Consider the following 13,931-nt stretch of genomic DNA (forward strand, 5'->3'; position numbering starts at 1 on the left):
ACGAGTGTGTCCTAGATGGTGACACGGGTGACACAGGTGACCCAGGAAGTGACACAGGTGACCCAGAGGGTGACACGCGAGGTGACATGGGTGACACAGGTGACACGCAGGGTGACACGTGTCCTGGAGGGTGACCTGGGTGACACAGGGTGACACAGGTGACCCACAAGGTGACCCGGGTGTGTCCTGGAGGTGACACGGCTGACATGGGAGGTGACACGGGTGACATGGAGGTGACACGGGAGACACAGGTGACATGGAGGGTGACACGGAGATGACACGGGTGACACGGATGTGTCCTGGAGGTGACATGGGTGACACGGGTGTGTCCTGGAGGTGACACGGGTGACACGGGAGATGACACGGGTGACACGGGTGACATGGAGGGTGACACGGGTGACCCGGAGGGTGACACGGGTGACACGGGTGACACGGGTGTGACCCGGAGGGTGACACAGGTGTGACCCGGAGGGTGACACGGGTGACACGGAGGTGACACAGGTGACCCAGGAGGTGACACACGGGTGACACGGGTGACATGGGAGGTGACACAGGTGACCCGGAGGGTGACACGGGAGGTGACATGGGTGACCCGGAGGGTGACACGGAGGTGACACGGGTGACCCGAGAGTGACACAGGTGACACGGGTGACATGGGTGACACGGGAGGTGACACGGGTGTGTCCTGGAGGGTGACACGGGTGACACGGGTGACACGGGTGACACAGGTGACCCACAAGGTGACCCGGAGGGTGACACGGGAGGTGACACAGGTGACCCAGAGGGTGACATGGGTGACACGGGTGACCCGGAGGGTGACACGGAGGTGACACGGGTGACACGGGTGACACGGGAGGTGACACAGGTGACCCGGGTGTGTCCTGGAGGTGACACTGGTGACATGGAGGTGACACGGGTGACACAGGGTGACACAGGTGACCCACAAGGTGACCCGGGTGTGTCCTGGAGGTGACCCGGAGGGTGACACGGAGGGTGACACGGGTGACACGGGTGACAGCTACACCACGGTGCCACCCGGGGAGCCGCCGCCGTTCTGCGAGGCCGCCGGGCCCTGGAGGGGGGAGGGGACAGCGCTGTCACCGCGGGAGGGGACAAATGCCACCCCCTGTGACGTCACCGCAGGGACACCCCGGGGGGATACCCCCACCCCCCCCAAGGCTCCGCCCCTCCCAAAATCCGAGATTTGTACCCCAAAAAATCACCCTGGGAACCCCAAATTCCCCCTAAATCACCCCAAATTCCCTCCCAGGCACCCCAAATTCCCTCCCAGACACCCCAAATTCCCTCTAAATCACCCCAAAATCCCCCTAAATTCCCTCTAAATCACCCCAAATTCCCCCTAAATCACCCCAAATTCCCTCCCAGACACCCCAAATTCCCCCTAAATCACCCCAAATTCCCCCTAAATCACCCCAAATTCACTCCCAGACACCCCAAATTCACTCTTAATTACCCAAAATCCCATCCCAGACCCCCCAAATTCCCTCCCAGGCACCCCAAATTCCCCCTAAATAATCCCAAATCCCCTCGGAGACCCCCAAAATCCACTTGGAGACCCCCCAAATCTGCTTGGAGACCCCCCAAATCCCCTCTGAGACCCCTCCCCACACTCACAGAGACCCCGGGCCGTGCCCAGGTGCAGATCAGCCCCTCCTGGCACCCCAAATCCCCCCTGAAACACCCCAAATCCCCTCTGAGACCCCCCAAATCCCCCCTCAAACACCCCAAATCCCCCCTCAAACCCCCCAAATCCCCTCTGAGACCCCTCCCCACACTCACAGAGACCCCGGGCTGTGCCCAGGTGCAGATCAGCCCCTCCTGGCACCCCAAATCCCCCCTCAAACACCCCAAATCCCCCCTCAAACACCCCAAATCTCCCCTCAAACACCCCAAATCCCCCCTCAAACACCCCAAACCCCCTCTGAGACCCCTCAAATCCCCCTGGGACCCCTCCCCACACTCACAGAGACCCCCGGCCGTGCCCAGGTGCAGATCAGCCCCTCCTGGCACCCTGTCACCGTACAGACCTGGAGTTCCTGGCACCCCAAACCCTATCCCAGACCCCCAAAATCACCCCAAATCCCCTCTGAGACCCCTCAAACCCCCTCTGAGACCCCCAAATCCCCTCTGAGACCCCTCCCCACACTCACAGAGACCCCGGGCCGTGCCCAGGTGCAGATCAGCCCCTCCTGACACGCCGTCACGATGCAATCCTCCAGGAACAGCAGCACCGTCAGCCTCTCGTGGGCGATTTTCTTGCACACCAGCGGCTCCAGCAGCGGCACCTCGTGCAGCCGCGGGCACAGCGCCGTGCCCAACACCTTCCCCATGTCCAACGACCCCTGAACCCCACCGGGACCGACCCCCGGTGGGTTCTTCTCACCGGTGGTTCCTCCTCGGTTGATGTTACCGAGGCTGTGGCATCGCTTCTCCTCCTTCTCACCACCACCACGGGGGTCACGCAGCGTCAACATGGCGAAACGCGGCACCGGTGGGACACGCGGTGACATTTGGGGACATCCACCGGCTTGGGGGAGGCTGTTGGAACGGGACAAAGAACGTGGCAACACCGGGAAAGGCACACGGGGGTCACCGGGAGCGGTGGGACGGACACGGGGACGCTCCAACACCTCCTCGGTCAGATCCCACAAGCAGAACTGCGTGTCCTGCCCGGCAGAACCGAAACGATAAACGGCGCTTGGAGGTTCTTCACCGCCATCTCCACGCGCGAAGGGGTCAAAGGCCACAGCGTTGACCCACGACTTGTGGCCGTGACCTCGTGCCACCACCCGTCCTTCAACGAACGACCACACGGTCACCAAATCGTCCTCGCCGCCGGTGACCACGTAACGACCGTCGGGGCTCCAGCAGACGCAGAGGAGACCCCCGAAGTAGCTCCTCATCATGCCCTGGAGCAGCATGGAGGAGAAGTGGAAGACCCTCATCACCCCATCTTGGCTGACGCACGCCAAGGAGCGTCCGTCGGGCGAGAAGGCGAATTCGTTCAGCGGCCCCGAGCCCACGGCCCATTTCAGCACCGGGTTCCTCGGTGTCTTGCCCTTGCAGGAGAAGACCTCGAAGCCTTCTCCTTGTGCCACCGGCGCGTACCGGGGGCTGCCGGCGCCGCAGGGCTGCTCCGCGTCGTACAGGTAGAGGTGACCGCTGGCGTGCGCCGCCACGAAGAGCCGCGCCGTGCCCGGCAGCCACTTCACCGAGGTCACCTTGGAGCTGTCGATCAGGCGCTGGGAGGGGAAGGGTTAAAAAAAACGGGTGGGAAAAGGGGGGTTGAAGGGGTTTTGGTGGGTTTGGGGTGGTTCTGGTGGTCCTAAGGGGGTTCTGAGGGCCCTCAAGAGGTTCTGGTGGCCCCATGGAGGATCTCAAGAGGTTCCTGGTGGCCCTCAAGAGGTTCTGGTGGCCCCATGGGGGTCCTGAGGGGTTCCTGGTGGCCCCATGGAGGATCTCAATGGGTTCCTGGTGGCCCCAGAGGGTTCCTGGTGGCCCTGGGGAGGTTCTGGTGGCCCCATGAAGGACCTTAAGGGGTTCCTGGTGGCCCTCAAGAGGTTCTGGTGGTCCCATGGGGGTCCTGAGGGGTTTCTGGTGGCCCTCAAGAGGTTCTGGTGATCCTATGGAGGATCTCAAGAGGTTCCTGGTGGCCCCAGGGGGTTCCTGGTGGTCCTGGGGAGGTTCTGGTGGCCCCATGGAGGATCTCAAGGGGTTCCTGGTGGTCCCAGGGGGTTCCTGGTGGCCCTGGGGAGGTTCTGGTGGCCCCATGAAGGATCTCAAGGGGTTCCTGGTGGCCCTGGGGAGGATCTGGTGGCTCCATGGAGGTCCCAAGCGGTTCCTGGTGGCCCCATGAAGCCCCCAAGAGGTTCCTGGTGGCCCCAGAGGGTTCCTGGTGGCCCCTGAGGGTTCCTGGTGGCCCCAGGGACGTTCTGGTGGTCCCATGGAGGATCCCAAGAGGTTCCTGGTGGCCCCATGAAGCTCCCAAGAGGTTCCTGGTGGCCCCATGAAGCTCCCAAGAGGTTCCTGGTGGCCCCAGAGGGTTCCTGGTGGCCCTGGGGAGGTTCTGGTTGCCCCATGAAGCTCCCCAGGAGTTCCTGTGGCCCCATGAAGCTCCCAAGCGGTTCCTGGTGGCCCCATGGAACTCCCAAGCGGTTCCTGGTGGCCCCATGAAGCTCCCAAGAGGTTCCTGGTGGCCCCAAGGAGCTCCCAAGCGGTTCCTGGTGGCCCCAGAGGGTTCCTGGTGGCCCCATGAAGCTCCCAAGGGGTTTCTGGTGGCCCTGGGGAGGTTCTGGTTGCCCCATGAAGCTCCCAAGTGGTTCTTGGTGGCCCCATGAAGCTCCCAAGCGGTTCCTGGTGGCCCCATGGAGGCCCCAAGCGGTTCCTGGTGGCCCCAGAGGGTTCCTGGTGGCCCCAGAGGGTTCCTGGTGGCCCCAGAGGGTTCCTGGTGGCCCCGGGTGCCCCTCACCTCCTGGTTGAAGAGCCGCCCGGCGCTGTCCTTCTTGGCCAGGTCCAGGCACTGCACTTGGCCGGCGGAGAAGCCGACGAGCAGCGGCAGCGTCTCGGCGCCCGCCGTGAACTGGTTGAAGTCGTGGCACGTGGGTTGGGTGCCCTGATAGACGCGTTTGTCGATGGGCCGCTGCAGGTCCAGGGCCTGTGGGGACACGGGGACAATGGCACTGCCACCCCCGAGGTGGCACCGTCACCCCCGAGGTGGCACCGTCACCCCCGAGGTGGCACTGCCACTGTCACTGCCCAGGGATGTCACCCCTGGTGCTCCTCGGCCCACCTTGGGCCACCACTGGGGTTGTCCAGAGGGTCCTGAGGTCACTGTCACTGTCCCTGGGGTCACTGTCACCGTCCCTGGGGTCACTGTCACCGTCCCTGGGGTCACTGTCACCAACCCTGGGGTCACTGTCACCAACCCTGGGGTCACTGTCACTGTCCCTGGGGTCACTGTCCCCATCCCTGGGGTCACTGTCACCAACCCTGGGGTCACTGTCACCATCCCTGGGGTCACTGTCCCCATCCCTGGGGTCACTGTCACCGACCCTGGGGTCACTGTCACCATCCCTGGGGTCACTGTCACCATCCCTGGGGTCACTGTCACCTACCCAGGGTCACTGTCACCACCCCTGGGGTCACTGTCACCAACCCTGGGGTCACTGTCCCCATCCCTGGGGTCACTGTCACTGTCCCTGGGGTCACTGTCCCCACCCCTGGGGTCACTGTCACTGTCCCTGGGGTCACTGTCACTGTCCCTGGGGTCACTGTCCCCACCCCTGGGGTCACTGTCCCCAACCCTGGGGTCACTGTCCCCAACCCTGGGGTCACTGTCACCATCCCTGGGGTCACTGTCACCAACCCCGGGGTCACTGTCACCAACCCTGGGGTCACTGTCACCAACCCTGGGGTCACTGTCACTGTCCCCGGGGTCATTGTCACCATCCCTGAGGTCACTGTCACCATCCCTGGGGTCACTGTCACCACCCCCGGGGTCACTGTCACCGTCCCTGGGGTCACTGTCACTGTCCCTGGGGTCACTGTCCCCATCCCTGGGGTCACTGTCACTGTCCCTGGGGTCATTGTCACCGTCCCTGGGGTCACTGTCACCACCCCTGGGGTCACTGTCACCTACCCAGGGTCACTGTCACCTACCCAGGGTCACTGTCACCGTCCCTGGGGTCACTGTCACTGTCCCTGGGGTCACTGTCCCCATCCCTGGGGTCACTGTCACCAACCCTGGGGTCACTGTCACCGACCCTGGGGTCACTGTCACCGTCCCTGGGGTCACTGTCACCTACCCAGGGTCACTGTCACCGTCCCTGGGGTCACTGTCACCGTCCCTGGGGTCACTGTCACCTACCCAGGGTCACTGTCACCGTCCCTGGGGTCACTGTCACTGTCCCTGGGGTCACTGTCCCCACCCCTGGGGTCACTGTCACCGTCCCTGGGGTCACCTTTGTCCCCCACTTCCCCCGTTAATCCCCCGTTCCTCCCGGTTCTCTCCCGGTTCTTCCGCCACTTCTCCCGGTTCTCTCCCGGTTCTTCCGCCACTTCTCCCGGTTCTTCCCCCGTTATTCACCCACTTCTCCCGGTTCTTCCCCCGTTATTCCCCCACTTCTCCCGGTTCTCTCCCGGTTCTCTCCCGGTTCTCTCCCGGTTCTTCCCCCGTTATTCCCCCACTTCTCCCGGTTCTGTCCCGGTTCTTCCCCCGTTATTCCCCCACTTCTCCTGGTTCTCTCCCGGTTCTCTCCCGGTTCTTCCCCCACTTCTCCCGGTTCTCTCCCGGTTCTCTCCCGGTTCCCCCCGTTATTCCCCCACTTCTCCCGGTTCTCTCCCGGTTCTTCCCCCGTTCTTCCCCCGTTATTCCCCAACTTCTCCAGGTTCTTCCCCGTTTTTCCCCCGTTATTCCCCCACTTCTCCTGGTTCTCTCCCGGTTCTGTCCCGGTTCTTCACCCACTTCTCCCGGTTCTCTCCCGGTTCTTCACCCGTTTCTCCCGGTTCTCTCCCGTTATCCCCCGTTATCCCCCGTTACCCTCCGGCTGCCTCGTCCGCCGCTTCCCGCCGCTCCGTAGAAGTGCAGCTCCCGGCCGAGGTTGCAGCACACGCGGCTGCGCTCGGCGGTTCCTCCGGGCGAACTGCGGCTCCGGGACAGCCGCACCACCGACAGCCGCACCGGCGGCAGCGCCGCGGGGCCCGGCGGGGCGGCGGCGGCGGCGGCGGCGGGGCCCAGCAGGCGGTACGAGCCCTCGCGGGTGCGGAAGCGGCTCTTGAGCTCCGCAGCGGCCGCGGGAGCCTCGGCCGGTCCCGGTGGTCCCGGTGGTCCCGGTGGTCCCGGTGGTACCGGAGCCGCCGCCGCCGCCATGGCGGATCCGCGTCAGGCCCGGCGGCAGCGAGGCCACGCCCACGGCACGGAAACCACGCCCACGGCGGAGGGGAAGGGCCAATCAGCGCGCGAGGAGGGAGGAGGCCACGCCCGCGGAGAGGGGGAGGGTGTGGCCAAGTGAGGGATGGACACGCCCATGGTGGGGAAGCCACGCCCACAATTCAGGAAGACCACGCCCCTAAATGAGAGCCACGCCCACAAACGAGACCACGCCCACTGGAATTGAAACCACGCCCCAAATTAGGGAGAACACGCCCCTAAAAATTATTCAACACATTACAAAATTTAAACCACGCCCCTAAAAATTATACAGCGACCCCCAAATTTAAACCACGCCCCTAAAAATTATACAACGACCCCCAAAATTGAAACCACGCCCCTAAATTAGACAACGACCCCCAAAATTGAAACTATGCCCCCTGAAATTGAAACCACGCCCCAAATCAGGGAGACCACGCCCCCAAAAATTATACAACGACCCCAAAATTTAAACCACGCCCCTAAAAATTATACAACGACCCCCAAAATTTAAACTACGCCATGTGCACAGACCACGCCCCAAAACCACCTGCAGGGTGGCCCCCCCCTAATTTGCATCCCCAAACCCCGCCCCTGCCACACCCAACAGGCGGCCACGCCCCCACCACACAAAACCCCACCACACAAAACCACCTGCAGGCTGGCCACTCCCCCTAATTTGCATCCCCAAACCCCACCCCTGCCACACCCAACAGATGGCCCCACCCCCCAAGAAGAAGCCACGCCCACAAAGCTCCGCCCAGGCGTTTATTGAGCCCCGCCCACGGCCCGGGGAGGGGTCCCGGGGGGCTCCCCCACCCCCCTCAGCCCTCGGAGGGCACCTCGGGGACCCCCGGGAGCCCCTCGGGGCTTTGGGTGCCGGGGGGGGGCGGCTCGGACGAGGGGGGGCTGCCGGGGGGCGGGGCCTCTCCGGGAGGGGGCGGGGCTTGGGGGGGCTCCGTGCCCGGGGGGGGGTCCTGGGGGGAGAGAAAAAAAAACGGGGGGGGAGGGGGGGTTAGAAATGCCCCTCCCCCACCCCAAAATGAGTGGGTGGGATTTAAAGGGGGAGGGGGGAGGGGCTGACCTTGGGGGGGTCGAGGGCGGCGTCGGGGGGGGACGCGTCCCCTCCCCCCCCCGAGCTCTCCTCATCCTCGGCGACGCTGATGAAGATCGAGGGGGGCTCCAGGTCCGACCCCCCCAAATCTGGGGGGCCCTCGGGGGGAGGGGACCCCGAGGCGGGACCCCCCCCCGGGGCCGCGGGACCCCCCCCCTTGGGTTTGGGGTCGTCGTCGCTCGGGCGCTTCGGGGGCTTCTCCTGGGCAGGGGGGTGGGGGGCACCCAAGGGTGTCAGCGGGGTGGAGGGGGGGGCAATGGGTGCCTCTGCACACCTGGGCAGGTGTGTCCCCCCTAAAATGTCCCTCTGTGCCCACCTGGTGTCCCCCCAAATGTCCCTCTGTGCCCACCTGGTCTCCCCCCAAATGTCCCTCTGTGCCCACCTGGTGTCCCCCCAAATGTCCCTCTGTGCCCACCTGGTGTCCCCAAATGTCCCTCTGTGCCCACCTGGTGTCCCCAAATGTCCCTCTGTGCCCACCTGGTGTCCCCAAATGTCCCTCTGTGCCCACCTGGTGTCCCCAAATGTCCCTCTGTGCCCACCTGGTGTCCCCCCAAATGTCCCTCTGTGCCCACCTGGTGTCCCCAAATGTCCCTCTGTGCCCACCTGGGCAGGTGTGTCCCCCCCAAAATGTCCCTCTGTGCCCACCTGGGCAGGTGTGTCCCCCCAAATGTCCCTCTGTGCCCACCTGGTGTCCCCCCAAATGTCCCTTTGTGCCCACCTGGACAGGTGTGTCCCCCCCAAAATGTCCCTCTGTGCACACCTGGTGTCCCCCCCAAATGTCCCTCTGTGCCCACCTGGGCAGGTGTGTCCCCCCCAAATGTCCCTCTGTGCCCACCTGGTGTCCCCCCAAATGTCCCTCTGTGCCCACCTGGTGTCCCCCCAAATGTCCCTCTGTGCCCACCTGGGCAGGTGTGTCCCCCCAAATGTCCCTCTGTGCCCACCTGGTGACCCCCAAATGTCCCTCTGTGCCCACCTGGTGACCCCCAAATGTCCCTCTGTGCCCACCTGGGCAGGTGTGCTCCCGTCCCCCCCAAATGTCCCTCTGTGCCCACCTGGGCAGGTGTGTCCCTGTCCCCCCCAAATGTCCCTCTGTGCCCACCTGGTGTCCCCCCAAATGTCCCTCTGTGCCCACCTGGGCAGGTGTGTCCCCCCCAAATGTCCCTCTGTGCCCACCTGGTGTCCCCCCAAATGTCCCTCTGTGCCCACCTGGGGTCCCCCCAAATGTCCCTCTGTGCCCACCTGGACAGGTGTGTCCCCCCCAATGTCCCTCTGTGCCCACCTCCCCAGGTGTCCCCAGGTGTCCCCAGGTGTCCCCACCTCCCCAGGTGTCCCCAGGTGTGCCCAGGTGTCCCCAGGTGTCCCCACCCACCTCTCCAGGTGTCCCCTCGGGCTCGTGGCGCGTGGTGGCCTCCAGGATGGCCATGGTGGACAGGGGGATGTGCGCTTGCTGTCACCGGGGGGGACAGGTGTGACACCCCTGGTGGTGCCACCTGTCCCTGGGGTGTCACCTGTCCTGAGGTGTCACCTGTCCCCGGGGATGTCACCTGTCCTCAGAGTGTGACACCCCTGGCGGTGTCACCTGTCCTGGGGTGTCACCTGTCCCTAGGGATGTCACCTGTCCCCCGTCCCCAGGGGCTGTCCCCCATCCCCAGGTGATGTCACCTGTCCCAGGTAACGTCACCTGTCCCAGGTAGTGTCCCTCATCCCCAGGTATGTCACCCGTCCCCAGGTAATGTCACCTGTCCCCAGGTAATGTCACCTGTCCCCAGGTAATGTCACCTGTCCCAGGTGATGTCCCCCATCCCCAGGTAATGTCACCTGTCCCCAGGTAATGTCACCTGTCCCAGGTGAGGTCACCTGTCCCAGGTATGTCACCTGTCCCAGGTAATGTCACCTGTCCCAGGTGAGGTCACCTGTCCCAGGTATGTCACCTGGTGGGGGGTGAGGGCGCGCACGTGGCTGAGGAGGGGCTCCCGCAGCTCCGGGCACTTGTCACCCCCATCCCCAGGTAATGTCACCTGTCCCAGGTAATGTCACCTGTCCCAGGTGTGTCACCTGGTGGGGGGTGAGGGCGCGCACGTGGCTGAGGAGGGGCTCCCGCAGCTCCGGGCATTGTCACCCCCATCCCCAGGTAATGTCCCCCCTCCCCAGGTGATGTCACCTGTCCCAGGGGCTGTCCCCCATCCCCAGGTAATGTCACCTGTCCCAGGTGTGTCACCTGGTGGGGCGTGAGGGCGCGCACGTGGCTGAGGAGGGGCTCGCGCAGCTCCGGGCACTTGTCGAAGACGGCGGCGAGTTGGGGCGGGGGCAGCTGCAGAACCACCTGGAAGGACTGCGGCTTGGTGCGCTGGCAGCACTTGATGAACCCCTCCCACACCTTCGGGTACTTCCACACCTGTGGGGACACACCTGGGGTCACCTGGGGTCACCTGGGGTCAGCAGGGACACCTGGGTCAGCGGGGACACCTGGGACACCCCTGGGACACCCCTGCGGCTTGGTGCGCTGGCAGCACTTGATGAACCCCTCCCACACCTTCGGGTACTTCCACACCTGCGGGGACACCTGGGGTCAGCAGGGTCACACCTGGGGTCAGCAGGGTCACACCTGGGGTCACCTGGGTCACCTGGGACACCCCTGGGACACCCCTGCGGCTTGGTGCGCTGGCAGCACTTGATGAAGCCCTCCCACACCTTCGGGTACTTCCACACCTGTGGGACACACCTGGGGTCACCTGGGGTCAGCAGGGACACCTGGGACACACCTGGGGTCAGCAGGGATGGACCCTTCCTACACCTTGGGGTACTGACACACCTGGGGAGACACACCTGGGGTCACCTGGGACACCCCTAGGGTCACCTGGGTCACCTGAGGGCACCTGGGACACACCTGGGGTCACTTGGGTCACCTGGGACACACCTGGGGTCACCTGGGACACATCTGGGGTCACCTGGGACACACCTGAGGTCAGCAGGGATGGACCTTTCCTACACCCTGGGGTACTGACACACCTGGGGGGACATACCTGGGGTCACCTGAGACACACCTGGGTCAGTGGGGACATCTGAGACACACCTGGGGTCACCTGGGACACACCTGGGGTCAGCAGGGTCACACCTGGGGTCAGCAGGGTCAGTGGGGACATGTGGGACACACCTGGGGGCACCTGGGACACCCCTAGGGGCACCTGAGACACCCCTGGGGTCAGCAGGGATGGACCCTTCCTACACCTTGGGGTACTGACACACCTGGGGGGACACACCTGGGGTCATCTGGGACACACCTGGGGTCACCTGGGACACACCTGAGGGCACTTGGGACACACCTGGGGGCACCTGGGTCACTTGGGACACACCTGGGGGCACCTGGGGTCACACCTGGGGTCAGCAGGGATGGACCTTTCCTACACCTTCAGGTACTGACACACCTGAGGAGACACACCTGGGGTCACCTGGGTCACCTGGTACACACCTGGGGGCACCTGGGGTCAGCAGGGACACCCCTAGGGTCACCTGGGAACACACCTGGGGTCACCTGAGACACACCTGGGGGCACCTGGGTCACCTGGGACACACCTGGGGTCACCTGAGACACACCTGGGGGCACCTGGGTCACCTGAGACACACCTGGGGGCACCTGGGTCACCTGGGACACACCTGGGGTCAGCAGGGATGGACCCTTCCTACACCTTGGGGTACTGACACACCTGGGGAGACACACCTGAGGCCACCTGGGGTCACTTGGGTCACCTGGGACACCCCTGAGACACACCTGGGGTCACCTGGGACACCCCTAGGGTCACCTGGATCACCTGGGACACACCTGGGGTCACCTGGGACACACCTGGGGTCACATGGGTCACCTGGGTCACACCTGGGGTCAGCAGGGATGGACCCTTCCTACACCTTGGGGTACTGACACACCTGGAGGTGATTTTTGCAGGAATTTTGGGGTAATTTCAGTGGATTTTTGCAGGAATTTTGGGGTAATTTCAGGGGATTTTGGGGCTCCAGACCTGTTTCACGATGAGCCTGGACAGGATGCTCATGATGGCGCCTGGATCACCGTGCGCATCGGGGATTTTGGGGGGATTTTTGGGGGGAATTTTGGGGTAATTTCAGTGGATTTTTGCAGGAATTTTGGGGTGATTTCAGGGGGATTTTTGGGGTAATTTCAGGGGATTTTGGGGCCCTGACCTGTTTCATGATGAGCCTGGAGAGGATGTTCATGACTGGGTTACACAGTCAGGGCCTGGATCACCGTGTGCATCGGGGATTTTGGGGAATTTTTGGGGGGAATTTTGGGGTAATTCCAGTGGATTTTTGCAGGAATTTTGGGGTGATCTCAATGGAATTTTGGGGGGATTTTTTGGGTAATTTCAGGAGATTTCAGACCTGTTTCATGATGAGGCAGGACAGGATGTTCATGACTGGGTTACACGGTCAGGGCCTGGATCACCGTGCGCATCGGGGATTTTGGGGGGATTTTTGGGGGGAATTTTGGGGTAATTTCAGTGGATTTTTGCAGGAATTTTGGGGTGATTTCAATGGAATTTTGGGGGGATTTTTTGGGTAATTTCAGAAGATTTCAGACCTGTTTCATGATGAGCCTGGACAGGATATTCATGACGGGAGTACACGGTCAGGGCCTGGATCACCGTGCGCATCGGGGATTTTGGGGGGATTTTTGGAGGTAATTTCAGGGGGATTTTTGCAGGAATTTTGGGGCGATTTCAATGGAATTTTTGGGGGATTTTGGGGCTCCAGACCTGTTTCATGATGAGCCTGGACAGGATGTTCATGACGGGGGTACACGGTCGGGGCCTGGATCACCGTGCGCATCGGGGATTTCGGGGGGATTTTTGGGTGGATTTTTGGGGTAATTTTGGGGTAAATCTTGGGGTAATTTCGTGGATTTTTGGGGTCATTTTTTGGGGGATTTTGGGCTCCAAACCTGTTTCATGATGAGCCTGGACAGGATGTTCATGACAGGGTTACACGGTCAGGGCCTGGATCACCGTGCGCATCGGCGATTTTGGGGGATTTTTGGGGGGAATTTTGGGGTAATTTCAGGGGGATTTTTGCAGGAATTTTGGGGCGATTTCAATGGAATTTTCGGGGGATTTTTGGGCTCCAGACCTGTTTCATGATGAGGCAGGACAGGATGTTCATGACAGGGTTACACAGTCAGAGCCTGGATCACCGTGCGCATTGGGGATTTTGGGGGGATTTTTGGGTGGATTTTTGGGGTAATTTCAGGGGATTTTGGGGCCCCAGACCTGTTTCACGATGAGGCAGGACAGGATGCTCAGGACTGGGTTACACGGTCAGGGCCTGGATCACCGTGCGCATCGGGGATTTTGGGGGGATTTTTGGGTGGATTTTTGGGGTAATTTCAGGGGGATTTTTGCAGGAATTTTGGGGTGATTTCAATGGAATTTTTGGGGGATTTTGGGGCCCCTGACCTGTTTCATGATGAGCCTGGAGAGGATGTTCATGACGGGGGGACACGGTCAGGGCCTGGATCACCGTGTACATCGGGGATTTTGGGGGGATTTTTGGAGGTAATTTCAGGGGGATTTTTGGGGTGATTTCATTGGAATTTTTTGGGGATTTTGGGGCTCCAGACCTGTTTCATGATGAGCCTGGAGAGGATGTTCATGACGAAGCCGCCCAGGCGGGGGTACATGGTCAGGGCCTGGATCACCGTGCGCATCAGCAGCATGGGCAGCGGGCTCTGCTCCATCAGCTGCTGCATCACCACCGCCAACACCTCCGAGGTGTACACGTTCCGCTCCGCGAAGCACAGGTTGGTGGCTGCGGGGACAGCCGCGGTGACACCACTGGGAGGCACTGGGAGGCACTGGGAGGGACTGGGAGGGGAGTGAGGGG

At 62.6% G+C, this 13,931-nt stretch overlaps 2 protein-coding genes and 1 long non-coding RNA gene across 5 annotated transcripts in view; 1 reads left to right on the forward strand and 2 right to left on the reverse strand.

Moving 5' to 3' along the window:
• Positions 1 to 123: 123 nt before the first annotated feature.
• Positions 124 to 7,070, reverse strand: DMWD (DM1 locus, WD repeat containing). The gene is made up of 6 exons (XM_072920837.1): positions 6,560 to 7,070; positions 4,490 to 4,675; positions 2,172 to 3,263; positions 1,001 to 1,072; positions 542 to 564; positions 124 to 199 (listed from the first exon to the last, which is right to left on the reverse strand). Exons 1-4 carry the CDS (start codon positions 6,887 to 6,889, stop codon positions 1,019 to 1,021), a joined length of 1,662 nt encoding a protein of 553 aa, XP_072776938.1. The 5' UTR covers positions 6,890 to 7,070; the 3' UTR covers positions 124 to 199; positions 542 to 564; positions 1,001 to 1,018.
• LOC140681288 (uncharacterized) lies at positions 131 to 1,151 on the forward strand. Its single transcript, XR_012052501.1, has 3 exons — positions 131 to 192; positions 337 to 396; positions 827 to 1,151. It is a non-coding gene; the product is annotated as an uncharacterized lncRNA (long non-coding RNA).
• A 612-nt stretch (positions 7,071 to 7,682) lies between the features above and the next one.
• Positions 7,683 to 13,931, reverse strand: part of SYMPK (symplekin scaffold protein) — a 41,563-nt gene continuing 35,314 nt past the window's right edge. For all 3 annotated transcript variants that reach the window (XM_072920834.1, XM_072920835.1, XM_072920836.1), the window contains 5 exons: positions 13,669 to 13,856; positions 10,261 to 10,437; positions 9,412 to 9,489; positions 8,013 to 8,243; positions 7,683 to 7,905 (listed from right to left, as the gene is read on the reverse strand). In XM_072920834.1, coding sequence (XP_072776935.1) covers positions 7,753 to 7,905; positions 8,013 to 8,243; positions 9,412 to 9,489; positions 10,261 to 10,437; positions 13,669 to 13,856 — 827 coding nt within the window. In that variant the 3' untranslated portion in view covers positions 7,683 to 7,752. The remainder of the gene's footprint in view (positions 7,906 to 8,012; positions 8,244 to 9,411; positions 9,490 to 10,260; positions 10,438 to 13,668; positions 13,857 to 13,931) is intronic.

This window comes from Taeniopygia guttata, chromosome 34 (genome assembly GCF_048771995.1).
Source record: "Taeniopygia guttata chromosome 34, bTaeGut7.mat, whole genome shotgun sequence".
Classification (NCBI taxonomy): domain Eukaryota; kingdom Metazoa; phylum Chordata; class Aves; order Passeriformes; family Estrildidae; genus Taeniopygia; species Taeniopygia guttata.